Raw genomic sequence first — 18,793 nt, forward strand, 5'->3', positions numbered from 1 at the left:
ACGTCTCCTGTACTATTTGACTGATGGACCTGATCCAAGCTTTGTGGCAGAGGAGTTGATGCTAATACCAGAGGATGTTGAAGTAACTCCGGAGCATGTCAAGGAGTAGTAAATGTGTTGTTTTTGTGGTATTTAACGTGAACTATAGGTTCACGTTAATACCTACCCGAGCAACATCCCTCTAATCATCGTCGGAGTCATCATCGCTGGAGTCAACCGGATGAAGGCGGGTATAATCATAAGTATGTAGGGTGTAGAATGGATAGCCATAGACGATTCCCTTGCTCTGTCATCAATTTGAATGTTGAGTATGTCACCAATTATCTTTAGGTCTGCTAGATCCAAGAGTCTTAAGTCCTTATCCTTGATGATCTCGTAACATGCCTCGCCCCACTTGTTCAACTTTTTTGGAGACGATATGCAGACCCCGGTCCTCAATATCGATCTCGAGCACTTCATCTTCGAGATCCTCATCTATATATTCCGTCGGGATTTTCGCCCATGGTTTTTCACCCGAGGCTACTCAGATCTGTCCACATCTTGGAGATCAGTAATAGCGTCACCCAGCCGCATTTTGTACTTCCCGATATCATGCGGACTTTTCCCGCCCCCTAGCATACCTGACCAGGGTTGGTTTGAAACCAACCCTATCTCATGACGCGAAATAGTAGTGATATCTCGATACGACTCTGCAATTTTCTCAATCTCCAAAAACCTCCCGAGATATGCTCTTTTGAGCAGAGGCTTTTGTCCATCAAATAGAGTCTCGATGGCTCCAGTAGGTACAGCGTTTATTAAGACAAAACAGGGAATTTCCCTACTCAAATACGCATTAGATTTTATTGGTATCTTCCGGAATTGTCGGATTACATCGGAATTGGGATTTCGGACTTAGGGAATTTAGGGAATTTGCCTTGTCGTCGTCGTCGACTTCGCTAGAACGCACATATTTCTATCTCTAATGAAGCCGTTACAGTGCACTTAAAATTTTAAGGCCAAATAACTAGGAAACGAGGTGGTGACGTCACTGATTTTTCACCGCGTGGGTAACTAGGGACCACCAGGAACCAATTTGGGTAAGTTTGCCAAACCCGGGTCCCCAAATCCGTTTCGGAATGGACGGGTTGATGACTTCATCAAAAAACCTTCAAACCCTAATATGTCTACAACCGTTTATCAAAAGTACATGATCCTATACATTTTCTTGATCAGAGTTTCAAGATCTATGCGATGAAGGAAACAGGTAGAGAAATTTCCAAAAAACAATTAAGGTTTTGACGGGCCATTGCAAAATTTTTAAGCCCTTATATCTCATTAACCGCTCATCAAAGGCACATGATCATATACATTTTCTTGATCAGCGCTTTAAGCTCTACACAATAGAGGCAACGTGAAACAAGCTTCCAAATTATTTTTTTTGTGGATGGGTTGCTGACGTCATCAAAATTCAAATAAGACTTCTTTTTCGTTTTTATGCTGCCTCAGTGGATTTTTCCACGGGCCTTCTTATGTCGACTAGTACGATGGCCCTGAGGTGTCACTGGGTCCTTCCCAATTTTCACTCAGACCTTCCCAATTTTTAACTCAGACCTTCCCAATTTTTAACTCAGACCATCTCATTTTCAACCAGACCTTCTTTGATTTCACAGCGCCGAGGACCTACAAAAACTTTCAAAGTTAGACCCAGACCGTTCGAATGGCGGAACACGCTGGAGGAGAATCGCGATGCAAAAATGGTAGACATACAAATATAAACACACGTGAAGGGAACGGCAGAAAGGGATTTTTAGCTAATAGATAATGGTTGGTGAAAATAAGAGGAAAACAGAAACAAAATTAAGTGGTTTAATACTTAAAATCAGGAGGAAGGGAGAAAATGAACGAAAAGTTGAAGAAAGGAAGGTATTTTTTTACTCTAATCTGAGTATACTACCAAGCTTTTGGTATTTGCATGTCGTCATGAATTTATAGCACAAGTCAAGTAGGTATGCATGTCTGAAATTCTCCTTATATTATGTAGCTATAGGGTGACTAATAGCTTAAGTCTGTAACAAGTGTATCAGGCGAAAAAACGTGTAAAATTAACTCGCAGGTATCTAGCTACCCACAAAATTGTAAGCTTTTGATCCTTTTTTAAACAAATTTTATTGCAATGTAGCTATATGGAGAGCTTCTTGACGTTCTAGGTTCATGTTCGGTGGAAAAGATTTGATGTTGAAAAAGGCCGTGCTGTTATTGTGTCTCAAAAAAAACGGTGGTGGTTATAGGTTCATAATGATGGAGGACAACATACTGTTATCCGCAATTAAGGAACGAGCAGAGAGATTTTTCTTTTCAAATGAAGGAAAATGTTATTTCGGAGAAACAATCGATGAATGTTTTACATCTCTGACTAACTCTGCTGATGAACCACTTGACGAAAATTTGTCCTTAACAGACTATTTAAACAACAATGGTTTGTATTTGTCAAAGATGTACCTTGTTTTGAATACCAGAAAACGAGAATGCAAGTCCTCCAAGTAATTCTATGTTAGTTTCCATTCCTAATTTGGATTTTGGAAATGACTTTTTGGTTGCAGAAGAAGATGATCAGCAGATTGTTGACGTTCCTGGTAAGTACAACAGCCTCAGAAAATTTAGAAGTACTTGGTACAGTAGTCTGTTATAATTTCGTTCGATATAATTTGTGTCGTATGCTAATTTGTCTGGATAGAACAGATTTTATTCGGCCGTAGGTAATTTTGGTCTTATTTCCCAAGAAATTTTCTTTTGAAAATTGCTCTGAATCGATAAAAAAACCTACACACAATGTATATACAGTTAAAGTTTTTATTTTTAGAAACTGTACCAAATCCTGGTTTCCATGGTGATAACATAGTCAATTTGGAATCTGGAATTGTACCTGACCATCAAAACGATAATAATCCCAATTTTGAATTTGAAGCTGGTACAAATCATCATGATAATTCTGTCATCAATTTGGTATTTGAAGGTAACCCTAACCAAGTTGATAACCTCGTAGATACAACTGTGGATTTGTCATCCCACGCTAGCTCTAGCCACGCTAACTTGGAACCAGATAGCAACGAAGTAAATTTGGTTCTTTCTGATGAAATTAAAACTATCAAAGTTCATAGGTTGCGCTTGAAGGAAGATATGATCAACGGCTTCAAACAAATAATGGAAAACGATAAAATAAAGTTCACAATTATTGATCCACGAGGAGAAGAAGAAAGTGGCGTTGGTATTGGAGTTGACAGAGATTTGTATACATCTTTTTGGATGGAGGTTGCTGATTCTCTCTGTATTGGAACATCTGAAAGGGTACCTTTCATAAGTCATGATTTGTACTTTGAGGAATGGGAATCAATTGGAAAAATACTGAAACATGGATACACCAAAACTGGATATTTTCCAATTTTTTTAGCCAAAGCTTTTGTTACGTATTGTTTATTTGGGGACACACCGCTCTCTAATGATCTGCTCATGGAATCTTTTTTAAACTTTGTGTCACCAATGGATGCATCATTATTAAAAGAAGCCCTGAAAACCACTAATCATGGAATACACAAGGACAAGGATTTCATAGATCTTCTAGACCGCTACAACTGTAGATCCAGTGTTAATCCACTCAATGTTTATGGAGTTGTTCTTGAACTTGCACAGCAAGAAATAATACAAAAACCGTTCATCATGGTTTGCAGTTGGGCGAAAACACTACAATGTTTGAAAGAATATGAAGAATTTTCATCAATATATTTCTTGAAAAACTTTTACGATGCTGTTACACTTTCTACCAAAAAAGTTATAAAACTATTCGTTGCAGATCCGAAGACAGAAGGTCAACGATGTTGTTACAAATATGTGCTTCAATATGTTCGTGGGCTTGACAATACTGATCTTGTGAAATTGTTGCAATTTTTGACAGGCTCAGACATAATTTTATGTAGAAAAATAGATGTGTCATTTGTTGAAACGGGTGAAAATGCTGCCAGAAAACCAATTGCGCATACGTGTGCTCTTTTTGGAACTGCCGTATTCGTACCGCAATTTTTGTGAACTCCGGGAAGAATTCCAGAATATCTTGCGAGTGGATAGCTGGGGAACTGATTTTACTTGATATCATATACTGTATGTATTTACCTGATATTTTTATATAGTTTTAAATTACGTTCTTTTTTTGCTTAATTCAGAAACCTTCAGAAATAGTTGAGAACAAAACGTTATATAAACATGACAGTGCACATATTTTATTTTGCTATTAGGAGTGTGTTTGAAATTCGATCATGTTATCATTTTATACAAAGGCAGTTACAGCAGTGAACTTGACGATTTCTATTTGGACACTTCACATAGAAACTATTTTATTAAAATTTTGTTATATATAAACTTGGAGATTTTTACTTGGATATTTTATATGAGTTAGAGTTTTGTTCTATTTAAACTTGGAGATTTTTACTTGGATATTTTATATGAGTTAGAGTTTTGTTCTATATAAACTTGGAGATACTTTTTTCACCGGGAATGACTGAATTAGAATCCCTTACTGGTTAAGTGGACTATAATTTGGTAATTCACGGCATACGTGTGGTGTGTTGTACCATTTATATTTCTGAGCAGCATGTTTTTTTGTTCGAAAGACAGCATTATATAAAAGAAAAATGGCATATCTTTTTTCTGGAAAACAAACTAAGTAAACTGTTCATAAAGAATTAGTTCAACTGTTCATGAATATTCTGCAATTTTTTGAATAAGGTACGCATACAAATTGAAACAGCCTTCGAAATTATCTGACACGTTCCAACCATCTTGAGCCATCAAAGTGGTAACAAATTCACCAAATTCGTCAGAAAAATCTTCCACTGTACGTATCGAAATACTTTAAATTCTGAAACCTCGTCTAAATCGACATCTTTCAAAAAAATCGTTCCTCCGTGTAAATGAGGCAAAAAATACATTGTATTGGGTCTTCCACTTGGTCCGCCATTTTTAGATTTGGAAATTAGATGTTGATTCCATTCCTGTTTTACGGTTCGTATTTCTTCACGGATAAGGCGCATAAAGCAAAATCTTGCACAATCGAGTAAAACAGCGTCTGAGGGATCGTACAAATCTCTATCCACAAGGTCTTTGAAGAAGGAAACCCACCAACCAGGACGGTCTCGACGCAGTTTAGACCAATATGCCTCTATACGTTGATTAACTGGTGAAGATACAATAGAAAATGTATCCAAGGCTTCACAATCCCCATTACTATCGCGTAAGGATATATGTATAGGCTCGATAAGGGAATGCTCTGTACCGTCGTCAGCCTTTATTTTGTTTGGAATTCCCTTCAATTGCGTTATAGCTTCCAGGTAGTATCTTGCTATCAACTCTGGCACTTTGTTACTTGATGATACCTCTAACCAACTGAGTCTGCGTGATTAGCCGTCAATGCATCCGTGGATGCTAAATCCAAAGGGCTTCAATTTGTCATGCCCATCAATGTGCCAAACGAAATTTGGACCAGGATTTCTATAAGTACGGCGTGATAATCTATTTCTTCTTCGCTGATCAACACCTTCCGGATCAATATTTAGCAGAGTCTTACGAACATCTTCCCTGCGTACAATCAATCCTTTACTTTTCAACGATGCGCATACACGACGATATCCAAGTTGAGCACCACTACCTTCAAGATCATTCTGTATCGCAGCCTCTAATTCATTTACACTGCACCTTCGGGTATTGAGTGGTCTTCTGAATAGATTTTTACGCTTCAAGTTTCTTTTCAGCGTAGAAAGACTGATATCATGACCATGATGTATTCGTAAAAACTCTCGAATTTCTTCATAAGTGTACCCACCAATAAAATAGTCATTAATCAGGTCATCCAATGGTTTCTCTTGATCGGATAAACAAGGTATCAAATTCATTTTGTGCACATACACAGTGTAGTTGCTGCTGTATGCTGATGTCGCATCTGACTTTCTTTGTTTATCGCAATATTTTTGTGATATGCGTTAGCAAAACTTATTTTCAGAATTTTGAGAAGGTCTGAATCCAAACTGATATGGTCTTGCTGGAAAATTGAGAAGGTCTCAGCTGAAAATTCAGGTGGTTTCAGTCAAAATTGGGAAGGTCTGAGTCAAAAATTGGGAAGGTCCGAGTCAAAAATTGGGAAGGTCTGAGTAAAAATGGGAAGGTCTCGTTGAATTTTGAGAAGGACCCAGTGACACCTCAGGGCCATCGTAGACTAGTATAGATAATAAAATTAACCGGTTCTTTAGTTAAAGAGCCGGTACCGGCTCTTTAGCCACGCCGTTTTTATTTCGCTTGGTTTTGTTGGTTCAGACTTTGATGTCAGTTTTGCCAGTTTGGATGACATGATATTTCTTTTTATTATTACGTGTAGCAGTTTTTATTCAATTTTAATCCGTATTTAGTGCGGAAAATGTTGATCAAAGAAACTGGAGTGACCACCACTACTATTTGCTCAGGTGTTGAAGCTATGGGTTTTGTCAATTTCAAAAATGTTAATGTGCCTGGAAGCTTGCAAAGGAAGAGGAAGTGCAGAAGCAGTATGTTTTTCAACTGGACAAGATCATGAAATTTATAGTCGGGGCGCTGAGTTAATTTATTTTGGGAAATTTAGGAGAACTTCTGATATTCACACAGCACAATCGTATATATAAAAGCATTTAAAAAACATTTACTGGCCTTCTTGAATTTTCTTGCTTGTCCTATTTTTAGAAATGACGTCACAGCATAAAAAAGCTAACAGCCACAACTATAAAACCCCACAGAAAACATATTGCCGTGAGCATTTTTTGTCGAAATGTAAAACAAAATGGGACTCAATAACGCCGAAGTTACTTTCGGCTCCGTAATTATGATATTAATGCGCATAAATCTTGTCACCAAACCTCTGTATGAGAAAATATCGAATATTTGACAGGAAATACACTAACTAATTTATTATCTAACATATACTTAAAAACCAAGAATATTAATGTTAATCTGAAAATAAAGTTTCTTCATCTTCTGTGTCATCCTCACTTTCGTCATCAGAACTATCGACTTCAACATCATTTTCGAGAATTATCTCGTCGTTGTCTGATCCTTGATCAACACAGTTACAGGAGCATAAATCTGTGCAAGGCAAATCGTACGAGCTACAAACACAAGTTTCTTTGGCGCAAGATGATGACTTACGGCAAGAGCAAGAAACCATTTCCAATAGAGCATCTGGTGCAGGTCGTCTTAATAGCCAAATGATCTCTAGTTTCTCACCGTTGACATTCCATCCATGTCCATTTGGGCTTGGTAGGTTTGGATTTGCAACCAAAGAATTTCGAACTATCGCTGTGATATATGAAACTCTTTTACAATGATTTAGTAGTGCATCTCGAGTTGGAGGAAGCTGTTGCGGCTCAGGTGTAGGTTTACACGAACAGAACTTTTTGTAGCGTGCGTCATCTGTGTTAGTTGCACTGACTCCATATAATTTGCAAACAAATTGCTCAATGTGTGGAAAGAGGTCAACATCAAATGTCGCAGATTTACCTAGCTTGGCAAACACATTTTGAAATATTTCGTTAGCTTTCAATAAGTTGTATGGCTTCACTTTCCCTATGCCGTGAAATGCACTTGTGAAGTCATTACCTGTAAAAGCATGGAAAGCTGGAAGAGCCTCTGCAATTGCGGGACAAACAGCATCTCGAATTTTGGTCACACTTAAGATTCGTTTCCGTCCACCCGAACCGATCTGTAGATAAATGTTGATTCCAATTTTATTTTCAAAATGTACAGCATATATGACAATGTCACTGTCCACGGTTACGATGCATGCATTATCAACGCCAGTCACGCTTGCGTGGTTGCAACAGAGAAATACCTTGGTGTCTGCCTCTTCTTGGTGGTTTTCTAAGGACGATTCTTCTTCACAACATACACGACCGTTGACGACATATATTTTGAAAAATTTTGACAAACAATTGAAGTAAATTTCACGACGATCTAGTAGACCTACAAATCGACTTTCATTGGACCAGTCGTTTAATAAAAACTGAGTGATTTCTTTTTTGTTTTCGTCGTTGCGCATGTACTTCTTCAACTGAGATGGCTTCTTTTGATCTCTTCGTTCGATGCGTACTCGGAGTGTTCCATCTGCGGTACGTCTGCTTCTCTCATAGCCTTTCACAGAATTCTGGAAGTACTGGTCAGTAACGAAGTAGATGATTTGAGACTTACACCGCAAGATTCTCTTTAAAAGAAACTCTGATATATCCCCGAATGTGAGGAGTGGAATACCATCCAATTGCTGCAGCAAAACCATTCCATCAAAAATCGTACAACAATTCGTGGGTAAGGATTCTTCTGGGTCAATACCCTCTTCTATTTTCGCCAACAACTTAGACTTGACTGTTTTCACAAGCCCCCCATCTGGAAGAGCAAGAGCCCAAGGAATTGGACTCAAAGGGTAACTCAAGACTTCCTTCATCGAAATATTATTGCGGTTTTGTGCAATGATTAACAACTTTGCAAACACACTTCGTTCTGCAGCGATCGTAATGTTCTTCTCTTTTACCTTACACACCTTCTTCACTGCGACATCCTTAAACGTTTTGAGACGGGTTTTTTTAATTCGATCATAGAAGGAAATTTCATTTGACTTGATTCTTTTTTCAACAAATTCTTCCATCTCTTTTTTTCCAACAGAATGGGCTTCCAGTAAGTTTTTCTCGACGACTGTGGTAGCTTCCACACCAGAACAAATTTGAACAAGGCTGTCTCGGCTGTTAAATGGGCTTCCCCAAGAGACCAAAGTGTCGTAGCATCTCTGAACAGAAGCTTCGTCGAATTCCATTCTGGATTTACCTAATTCTTTGGGATGTGACATTTTTTGTTTGATTGTCAGCATGTCTTCGAGGATACTTATACATTTTGCAATAGTGTGGCTAGTAAATACCCATCTTTGTATAGTCCCAGGAGAAGTGCTGTATCCAGTTATTCCACCATGACATTTTTGTTCTCTGTTAATGGTTTGCTCTATGCATTGGTCACTGGGAACTTTATTGAATTTTCCAGGAGATCTTCTAACCGCAAAATTTCCGTTACTAAAGAGTTTTAATAAATTTTCTCAAAAAGCTACATGTTTAAACCACAAGTCGCCAACGCATTACGAAATATCAGACTTACGTGAATTCCTTACATATTCCGGGATGTGTTTCTGGCAAGCGCAGCATCTCCATGACATAGAATGTACAATAGCGGGAATAATTGGGACGGTCGTATGCAAAAAACCATGGCAGCATTTGGCGTGTTGCGTCTAGGTGCAATTCCCAGTTACCAATTTTTAAACCTCGTATAAATCCAAACAACACGTCCATCATCTCCATGAAAGACAACCAATACAATGCTGTTTTACCTGCTTGTTTAATATCACGTTCGTACTCTTCCATCAGTTCAAACAGACCTTCAAGGCCAGTCACATCTTGGAAAGATTGAAATGAAACCTGAACAGTAAAAGGAATAATCATCTGAAAACATGCTGCTCTAAAAAGTCAAAAAAGGCCCAAAGAAACAAAAGAAGCTAAATATTTGTACCTCTTTTAAGCAAGTTTGGAACTCCTCCGTTAAAATGTAGTCATTGAGATTTTTACCATGCTGTACTAACCAGTGTTCAAAATGTTCAAAAACTGCTTAGTATTTGAAGCGCTATATATAATGTCCTGACATATCGAAGTTATAGTTGTCTGTTTCCGTTTGTGAGGTTGAGGTATCGAGCTCACAATAGATGTAATTAATTGATTTAACTTTGGTGGAATGATAGTACTTTCGGATAGTATGCTTCTTTCTGTCGGTGGCCAAATAGGATATGTGAACGGCATGTTTCTGATCTCTTCTCTTATTATTTCAGCTGCTATTTTGATAATTTCAATGTCAGTATCACGTTGCTTTTGGCTTTCACGATCAATAAGATTCCGTCGCCGTACATCAATTATAAGCCCCTTAGGTATTTTTTCAGAAAAAATAAATGTCCCTCCATACCGAGGTTGCCAAACTCCGATATCATCGGTGAAATGTTCCGTAACATATTTCAACATAGTTCGATCGGTGATACCGCCCTTTACGGAATGCTTGTTATAAATGTCAATAGCACTTCGCATTTATTTAGAGCATGTAGCTCAACAAAGTCGAAAGTATGCTGCAATGCCTCTTTGTCTACTTGAGTGATTGCAGAAGGTGTTTTAACGGGCTTGGTGAAAGCTCGATAGCATGTTACATGATATCGCAATTCAAGTGCAACTATTCCCGTCCAATCGCGACCAGAAATATATCCTATCAACTCATCATTTGCCCCATTTTGTAGGGCTGCAGTCTGTAGCGTGAGAGCAGAACTTTCCGTTATACACTTGCTGAGTTTTTCGTAGCCACTACCTGTTGTACTCGTTTTTCTTTTTTGGCAGATACAGCACTCATCTTGCTTGGCAAGTGATTGACCTTAAATAAGATCAGTCAGACATTAGAAAAGTCACAAGAAATATAAAAGTCAGAATAGCCTGTTTGTGCACGATTACAACATAAAATTATAAAATTAAGATAAATATTTACCTGTTCTGCCTCTCTTTCTCTGTGACATTCGGATAGTTGAAGTTGGTTGTTGTTCTTCTATGTCGTTAACATCTCCCGTTTCATCGTCGCTTGCTTCAGCTTTTTCTTTTTTCTTTTGTATGGTAGCTAATGTTTTTGGGTGGACATACGCATCTAAACATTTCTGATGAAATTTCAAATCGGAAAGATCGCCGCTCACTAAATCAGTGACATTTTCATCATTTCGAATTTCACTATAAAAAACGGAAGTATAGCGCTGTTACAATAAAGTCATGAAAACCATAAATTAAAAAATAAAACAATATAATCAAACTTGCAACATACCTTGCTATTTTCACTTTTTCGGCTGATTTTTCTGTGAATGCTCTTAACTTTGTTTCTTTCTTGTAATTGTTGTTGTGTATAATACATTTCACTTCTTGCTTACTTTTTTTTAGCTGGAGATAGAACGAGTTTCATCGGTTTCTTTGAGCTCATTTTCGATAAATTTTCTTTCGCACATTCATTGCAACCTGTTTTTTATCCCTCCTCCAGCTGTAGAAACTCCCGCGTTACCACATTTAGCTCACGAATAAGAACACGGGGGTTTGTGTTGTTTGTTCAAATGTAACATATTTAGTTTCGAAAGAACAAAAATCTAAACTATCTGCTTTTACAAAAGCATTATATATTTAAAAAAAAGAATGAAATATTGAAAATTGATAACAACAGGTAATAAAATGTATTGTTAATGAATTCATTTTACATTCACCCCCGTGAAATTATTCGATCGGAAATAAAAGAATGTTTTGCAACATTCGATTTCATAAAAATATGGCGGTGAAGGACCGAAGAAAAACATCGTTCATACATGTTTATATTTTTTGTTTTTGGAATATATGCAAGTAGAATTAAGAAGGCCAGTAAGTAAAATCGTTTATACTAAGTATTTATGTATCATCTGGTGAAGTTTTTGTAAGTTCCCCCGAATTTGCACGAACTCGTTTATTTTTCAGAACTCAGCGCCCTGACTATTAAGAACATTAAGATTTTTATACAAGATGCTGGGTGATGTCCTAGTGAGTTTAAATGATATGATGCGAATGGCATAGTTACGAGGGTGCCGATAAGCCGCATACGCCGTAAAAAGTGCGGGCGTTTTCGGGCGAGTTCGGCGTTTTGAAAAAAATATAAGGGTTCGCCCGAAAAAACCCGCATAGGCCCGAACAATGCCCGAAAAAGACAAAAAAAGACACTAATGTGATTCAAAAAAACTATAAAAATTAAAATAAACTTACTATGTGGTAGTGAAGTTCTTAAAAGAAATGTTTTTGATGGTTTTTGATAAAGTTTACTTTATAAATAACTTATATATAAACTATATTAACTCCTTCTTCCCAAATATCGTCCGCATGGTTTGTTACAAGGAATTTCACAATACTAGTATATAGTTAAATAAATACGATCTAAAAATTGTTACTTCAATACAAAAGCGTTTAACAAACATAATAACCAAAATAAATTAGATATAGATTTAACAGTTCATTAACTTGGTACAACCGAACTACTTGATACAACTTGACAACTCACTCAAAACAATATCATCCCCCATTTCGATTCTTTTATAAATCCCTCTCGAACCTCTCAAACAAAGCAAACAAGCATGAATTAAAGCAAAACAAATCTTAGTTCTGACCCAAGATGATGCAACAGAAATATTTATTTTACGTTTTTCGGCGATCATTTCTGAGAGTTGTTACAAGTAATTGCATTTCGGGAATGTTCCGGGGGATTTCGGGAAAGTGCGGGCGATTTCGGGGGGCAAACGACAATTTTATTCGAAAAGTCGCCCGAACTCGCCCGTATATATGCGGGCGTTTGCGGCTTATCGGCACCCTCTTGCATGGTTTTGTAAAATTGATATACGTTTGATAAAGTGACTGCTAGATTTGACAACAATATAGTAGTAAGAGCTGTTCCTTGTTTCTGCCTGTAAAACTGTTCATTGTGTTCAAAATTATTATTCTTCAAAAAACATTCAGGCAGTTCCATAAGACTCTTTGTGGAAACTGTTTTATCCTCCCTCTTTTAAGTGCAGCTCTAATTGCTTGTAGCCCTTCTTCATTAGAAGCTCTCAAAAATTTGTCATATCACAAATTTTGTTCCTATTAGCCTATATACTTAAGGATAGACATAAGGAATGATTTTGTATTAGCTATACTTTCTAGGTTTCAGAATTTGAGCAGTTAAAATAAGGCTGATGAAGGTTTTGTAACAAAACTTCTAAATCTCGACCAAAAAAGGACAAACAAGTAAACTTATTTAACAAATTAATTCTTTAAGTCCAATGTACTAGTATATCTGGACATGTATCTCGTGGCCACTCCATAATAATAACGGCTCAGGGGCCACAAGACCCTGGGGACGAGGTTGACTTTACAATATTTACTAAGGGACTGACAACAATTCCCTGTAATCTTCATATGCCTTACCATCAGAAAACTGGGATTCAGCCTCCTTTAGGTAATTATCTCTGTCCCACACCACAACTGCCCCTTTGTCAGCCTCCTTGATAACTATTGAAGTGTCATCCTGCTAAATATATATTTTTCTCAAGGTTTGCTCTGAAATTAAGTGTTTATATGTGAAGTTTAGGTGTTTTTACTGTTGCCCCCTCCCCCCCCCCCCCCCCCAATGCTTCTTTTTTTTCAGTGTTTATATATCCGGACTACCTGTTCTATGACTCGCCACTAATGGTTCACTGCCAGTTTTCTGATCGTTCTGTATAACTGATAGCTCGTTGATAATTCTCTGATCGTTCTGCATAGACTGTTCGTTACCCGTGTTAGTCCTTACAGTCTGTTGACCCTATTGCCACCAACTTGGCAGATTGTATGATTAATTGTGTATTTAGAAAAATACAATAGGTAACAATAGACAACAGCAAAAAAATCATATTGTGTTATAGCTTGCTAGGTTTGGTTTTAATAGAGTCAATAGAACAACATTTATGGCATCTTTCAATGGCAGACCTGACTTGTGATAAAACATCTGCTACCCAGATTTTATAGCAAAATTTGAGCTATATATATTGCCAAATAGTCAGCCGATTCATATTATATGGGTTATTATATGAATTCTATCTTCTAGGTGGCTAAACATGCTAAATGCCCGGGCTAGTAGGACCATTAAGCACTCTCATTAAGCAATTCCCAATCAAGAGTTTCAAGGCGAACACCAGTCTTGCTGCTGAAACTATAATATATACAACTCTGGATGTGCAACGCAACATTTTTAACACACATACATACATACTTAGCATCTCATGTTATTAATGACTTGAGTGCTTGGAACTTTTTTATCCATAGATACTTAAAACAATGTATCCTCGAATTTGGGAAATTATGGATATTCAATTATATGTTAAAGTTATTTATCAGTGTGTTCAATAATGGATGAAGCATCAGTAGACCGTGTTATTCATCGGTCGGAGATATACAGGCAAGAAGCTTTCAAAAAAATGGCTCTTTTTAGAGATCGTAATCAGTTTACCGACATCGTACTTGTAGCTGGAACGAAGAGAATTCCTGCGCACAAAGTCATCATATCATCACTTTGTGATTACTTTAACGCTATGTTTACAAGCGAACTTTCTGAAACACACCAACAAGTTGTAACAATAAATAATGTTGATCCTGAAGCTTTAGAAGCTCTTATCTCGTATGCATACACCTCTGAACTAGAAATCAGAGTCGATAACGTGGAGAATCTATTAGCTTCAGCATGCCTTTTACAAGTTAATGGTGTAAAAAATGCTTGCTGCGAATTTATGAAAAGTCAACTACATCCTTCTAACTGTTTAGGAATCCGCGCTTTTGCCGATGCACATGGATGTGAACAGCTATTTAACATTGCTAATAACTATGCGAAGGATAATTTTGGCGAGGTTTTTAAGAACCAGGAGTTTCTGTTATTAAATTCTGAACAATTAAACGAAATTTTATGTAGTGATGGTCTGAATGTTTTAAAGGAAGAAGAAGTATTTTATGCACTAATGTCATGGCTTCAACATGATATGGAGAATAGAAAATCACAATTATTTGAGATATTGCCATCAATACGTTTATCATTGTTGTCACCTCAATTTTTAGTGGACGAAGTGGAGCCAGCTGTAAAGAACGACGAAAAATGTAAAGATTTGTTATTAGAAACAATGAAATATCATTTATTGCCAGAAAGAAGATTAGAACCACAAAGACTAAACCATCGTGCTAGGAAAGGAACGATCGGGGTCATATACGCAGTTGGAGGTTGTTTTTGATTAGTTTGTTTTGTGTGTAATATATGTGTTTAGGCGAGGAGAAATAAACAAATCTTCTTACTGCTATTTATTATTTTTAGGTATTGATGCTGTAAAAGGTGCCGCAACAGGGATTGAAGAGTTCAACCCTAGGACAAACACATGGACACAAGTGACTACAATGGAAACACGGCGTTTACAGTTTGGAGTTGCTGTTGTTAACAATAAATTATATGTAACAGGTATGATTTGTTGTAGCTTTTATTTGTCGCAATTTACATTATATTTGTGTTAAAAATAGTTTTTAATTGCATTGCACAATCGTTTTGCAAAATGCACGATCTAAGATGCTGGTTTATTGTGAATAACAAGCTCGAAATAATATGGCTACTAATGAAAAAAGCGGCAAAATGATTGGGTAAATAACGCTTTTTTAAAAGCTTAAGTTTTGTGATATACTGAAATATCTCTATTTGACGTTTCGTTCGCAGCTTTCGTGTATAAATATGTACAATCTTCGTTTAGGTGGTCGGGATGGACTCATGACTCTCAATAACGTTGAATGCTTTGATCCAAAATTTGACAAGTGGGAAACACTCACTCCCATGCTAACACATCGTCATGGACTTGGTGTTGCTGTGTTGGCTGGGCCCATTTATGCTGTTGGCGGGCATGATGGCTGGTCTTATCTGAACACTGTTGAAAGGCAAAAATATTTTTTTTTATTATTTGTGCTGTTGTTGTCGTCGTCGTTGTCGTTGTCGTCGCCTTTCGTGTCGAGTGCGCAAACCTTTTAACTTCTGCATTTCCATCCTGGTCCAACCAAACGTCTGGAAAACCAGAAAAGGTTTTTCAAACTGTTGCATTATATTGTTGTTTAAGAAAAGAGGTTTTAAAGCTTCAGTTCGCCCTAAATAAACTTACTTACTCGAACAACTGGGGTAAGTTGTTTGACAATATTTGGAGTAGTTATGGATAATAAAACATCAGGGTGTAAGGGTCCATTAAGGGAGATTTGGTGTTTTCAATCGTATTTCGTCAGAAGTGCCTACAGATCCTCATCAACTTCAAACTTTTCTTTAACAAGGCAAGTGAACTTGACAAACGAACTTGACAAACGAAATATTATTACTAGTCGATAAGCCTGTGGACAAATGCACTTTTACAGAAGCACAATGGAAAATATAGGTGGTTTTAGTTTTTGTCAGTGTCAGTAGCGCATATCCAAAACATTTTCTGGTGAAATTTGTTTGCTTAAAACGATGATAAAGAAAATGTATAGGATCATATGCTTTTGACAATGTTTAAGGAGATATAAGGGTTTAAAGATTTTGGTGACGTCAGCAAGGACCCGCCAAAACACAAAATATTTTTTTTAGAAAGTTGTGCTGTATGACGCATAAAACGCTGATCACGCACTGTATAGGATCATGTACTTTTGATGAACGATTACAGAGATATCGTAGTTTAAATGTTTTTTGATGACGATGATCAAATTATCCATCCAAAACGGATTCGGAGTCCTAGGTTTGGGAACTTGCCGGATTTCGTCCCAGGGTGTCCCTTGTTACCCACGGATAAACCGTGATAAAGGTCAAATCAAAACGAAAAGAGAACAATTGATTTGATTTCTGACATCCCCAATCCCTAGACGGTGTCAAAATGTTTTGATATTCGTACGTCTGTGTTTACAGCATGTTTTTGTAGTGTGAATGAAAAATGCAAGTAGAAGCATACGCAACATCAAACGCAAGAATATTCTCAAAAATGTAATGTCAATGTAATTTTTAAAATTCTTGTAACATTGCGTATGCATATATCCCTCGCTTTTGCATGTAAAGCAGACTTACGTTTTTCTGGCTACAGCTACGGAACAAAGATAAAATAACTGGACACTTAAAACTTGTCGATCACTTAAAGCTTGTCTGAACTCCCATTTAAATTTTTAGGTATGATTCCCAAACATTACAATGGAGTTTCGTTGCTCCCATGAATACTCCTCGAAGTACTGTTGGTGTTTCAGTTCTTGAAAACAAATTGTACGCTATAGGTGGAAGAGATGGTTCGTCTTGTCTAAATTCTGTTGAAGTATACGATCCGCACACTAATCGTTGGAGCTTAGCTGCGCCGATGGTGAAACGTAGAGGAGGTATTTTTTCGTACTCATTTCAAACGGTATATGTAAGTTTTGTGCGACTCTGTTACTAGAGAATAGATGTTAACTAGTCCGTGAAAACGTAGAAAAGTCAGTAACTAAATTTTTTGGGTAGTTGGGAAAAGTCACACTGCTACTTTTGAAACTATTCTTCTTTTTTTGGCCACGTAGCAGTAGATATATAGTTAAAAAGAAAGTCTAGAGAGGTGTAAAAGGAATATTTCTACGAAATAGTCATGTAAAAGACATTATGTATGAAGGTGGTGTGGTGTTTTTACTGTGTTAGGTGTTGGTGTAGCTGTACTTCGCGGCTACTTATACGCTGCAGGAGGACACGATGCTCCTGCGAGCTCTGATTCATCAAAACAATTCTCTTCTGTGGAAAGATACGATCCACGAAGTGACCAATGGTGTTTGATATCTTCCATGAAAAACTGTCGCGATGCTGTTGGAATGACAGCGTTGGGTGATCGTTTATATTCAGTAGGTGGTTATGACGGACTCACTTATTTGGATGCTGTAGAAGCGTATGATCCCGACACTGATGAATGGGAATCAGTCGCTTCATTAGCTCATCCACGAGCAGGTGCATGTGTTGTACCTGTTAAACTAACGTAACGTTACAAAGATTGTGTTAGTGGGGAATGGAGGTAATGTATTTATGATGCATTTACCTTCCGTTTTCCTTCATGGTCTGCCGGTGTTTTATAATATCTTTATTGCAGTTTCTTATGTTTGTATATATTTATATTGTTATCTTAGGATAATTATATCTATTTAATGTGAAATTTATTTGTAATTATAGTATGAAAGCAAATGTATGAAAATATAAAATAAATATATTTCAATATTTATTTGACCTCTTTCTAAATACTGATTTCAGTAAATAGGATAGAAACAACATTTAGGCATCTTTAAAAAATTATACATAACTAGTAGTGTGCTTTTCAACCGAAGTAGCCCCGATAATCGACGAAAATTCTCTCGTCACAGAAAAGGTAAAACTACATCGCATTTGTTATTTGTAGCTTGAAAAATTCGTGCATGGTTATCACGACCTGGTGTTTTCCGACACACCAACTACGGCTGGAAAACTTTTTAAAATCACAAAAGTTTAGCGAGGTTAAGTCATAAGATTTATTCGAAGATATCTAAATTGAGTTCTCTCACACAGTCCATGAGTTGTTTGTTTCTGTTACGGTAACCATTCACGTAAAATATCAAAGAAGAAAATATCCTGATATTACCCTCGTACACTTTTATTTATAAACAATTGATATTTTGCACTGCGCCCCAAACATTGTTTAGCTACTTAGGGAAAAACGTCCCAAAAGTTGTTTATTCCTTGTATACCTGGGTAAGATTTTACGCAGCAAATTGTTTATTTTTAAAGTATGTTAAAATGAGTCAGAACAATAAAATTTGCAAAATATTCAATGTGCCACTGTAAGTTGCAAGGGTTCTATCTCTGTAGGACTTAAAATCGCACGATAGAAATTGTTTCTTATTTGACTGATTATTGGCCAAGCAAATTGTTTAATTTTTGACAATTTATTCCCCCCATGCAAATTGTTTAGCAAAAGATAAAAATTTTGACATTTTTTGGCGATTGTTTAAAATTGACATCTCTTATAAAAACTACCTTAAGTGTACAAATTTTTGCAAGTTTCATTTAATTGCTAAATGAAATAATTATTCCATATCTCAAGAAAGAAAGGAACTTCCTCGAATTGGAGAAAAATCATCCTGCTTTGCTAATA

At 36.8% G+C, this 18,793-nt stretch overlaps 4 protein-coding genes across 5 annotated transcripts; 2 read left to right on the forward strand and 2 right to left on the reverse strand.

The window, feature by feature from the left end:
* The first annotated feature begins 893 nt into the window (after window positions 1-893).
* Window positions 894-4,495, forward strand: LOC130654325 (uncharacterized). Of its 2 annotated transcripts, none has more exons than XM_057456881.1 (3): window positions 894-1,985; window positions 2,187-2,612; window positions 2,840-4,495. In XM_057456881.1, the coding sequence occupies exons 2-3, from the start codon at window positions 2,528-2,530 to the stop codon at window positions 4,057-4,059; spliced, it is 1,305 nt and encodes a 434-aa protein (XP_057312864.1). In that variant the 5' UTR covers window positions 894-1,985; window positions 2,187-2,527; the 3' UTR covers window positions 4,060-4,495. The 2 variants fall into 2 exon arrangements, with proteins under 2 accessions (XP_057312864.1, XP_057312863.1); XM_057456880.1 differs by having other exon boundaries at window positions 894-1,902.
* Window positions 4,496-8,627: 4,132 nt separating this feature from the next.
* On the reverse strand, window positions 8,628-10,091 carry LOC130653791 (uncharacterized). Its single transcript, XM_057456302.1, has 3 exons — window positions 9,821-10,091; window positions 9,592-9,683; window positions 8,628-9,500 (listed from the first exon to the last, which is right to left on the reverse strand). The coding sequence occupies exons 1-3, from the start codon at window positions 10,089-10,091 to the stop codon at window positions 9,180-9,182; spliced, it is 684 nt and encodes a 227-aa protein (XP_057312285.1). The 3' UTR covers window positions 8,628-9,179.
* A 23-nt stretch (window positions 10,092-10,114) lies between these two features.
* LOC130653792 (uncharacterized) lies at window positions 10,115-12,322 on the reverse strand. Its single transcript, XM_057456303.1, has 5 exons — window positions 12,147-12,322; window positions 11,967-12,018; window positions 10,924-11,036; window positions 10,600-10,832; window positions 10,115-10,488 (listed from the first exon to the last, which is right to left on the reverse strand). The coding sequence occupies exons 1-5, from the start codon at window positions 12,320-12,322 to the stop codon at window positions 10,115-10,117; spliced, it is 948 nt and encodes a 315-aa protein (XP_057312286.1).
* A 1,216-nt stretch (window positions 12,323-13,538) lies between these two features.
* On the forward strand, window positions 13,539-17,892 carry LOC130654324 (kelch-like protein 5). Its single transcript, XM_057456879.1, has 5 exons — window positions 13,539-14,888; window positions 14,980-15,120; window positions 15,404-15,584; window positions 16,828-17,027; window positions 17,320-17,892. The coding sequence occupies exons 1-5, from the start codon at window positions 14,030-14,032 to the stop codon at window positions 17,649-17,651; spliced, it is 1,713 nt and encodes a 570-aa protein (XP_057312862.1). The 5' UTR covers window positions 13,539-14,029; the 3' UTR covers window positions 17,652-17,892.
* Window positions 17,893-18,793: the final 901 nt, after the last annotated feature.

The sequence above is a fragment of the Hydractinia symbiolongicarpus genome, chromosome 8 (assembly GCF_029227915.1).
Source record: "Hydractinia symbiolongicarpus strain clone_291-10 chromosome 8, HSymV2.1, whole genome shotgun sequence".
Taxonomy (NCBI): domain Eukaryota; kingdom Metazoa; phylum Cnidaria; class Hydrozoa; order Anthoathecata; family Hydractiniidae; genus Hydractinia; species Hydractinia symbiolongicarpus.

Excerpts from the sequence above, each read along its gene's own strand:
- LOC130654324 (XM_057456879.1), top strand. The coding sequence starts at position 14,030 with ATGGATGAAGCATCAGTAGACCGTGTTATTCATCGGTCGGAGATATAC. Across the intron at positions 15,121-15,403 it reads CAATAAATTATATGTAACAG|GTGGTCGGGATGGACTCATG; the intron begins GTATGATTTGTT and ends ATCTTCGTTTAG. Across the intron at positions 15,585-16,827 it reads TATCTGAACACTGTTGAAAG|GTATGATTCCCAAACATTAC; the intron begins GCAAAAATATTT and ends TTAAATTTTTAG.
- LOC130653791 (XM_057456302.1), bottom strand. The coding sequence starts at position 10,091 with ATGTTGAAATATGTTACGGAACATTTCACCGATGATATCGGAGTTTGG. Across the intron at positions 9,684-9,820 it reads AAGAAGCATACTATCCGAAA|TTTTTGAACATTTTGAACAC; the intron begins GTACTATCATTC and ends AATACTAAGCAG. Across the intron at positions 9,501-9,591 it reads TCCAAACTTGCTTAAAAGAG|GTTTCATTTCAATCTTTCCA; the intron begins GTACAAATATTT and ends TTTACTGTTCAG.
- LOC130653792 (XM_057456303.1), bottom strand. The coding sequence starts at position 12,322 with ATGATCGCCGAAAAACGTAAAATAAATATTTCTGTTGCATCATCTTGG. Across the intron at positions 12,019-12,146 it reads GAGTTGTCAAGTTGTATCAA|TATTGTGAAATTCCTTGTAA; the intron begins GTAGTTCGGTTG and ends ACTATATACTAG. Across the intron at positions 10,489-10,599 it reads GAGAAAGAGAGGCAGAACAG|GTCAATCACTTGCCAAGCAA; the intron begins GTAAATATTTAT and ends ATCTTATTTAAG.
- LOC130654325 (XM_057456881.1), top strand. The coding sequence starts at position 2,528 with ATGTTAGTTTCCATTCCTAATTTGGATTTTGGAAATGACTTTTTGGTT. Across the intron at positions 2,613-2,839 it reads GCAGATTGTTGACGTTCCTG|AAACTGTACCAAATCCTGGT; the intron begins GTAAGTACAACA and ends TTTTATTTTTAG.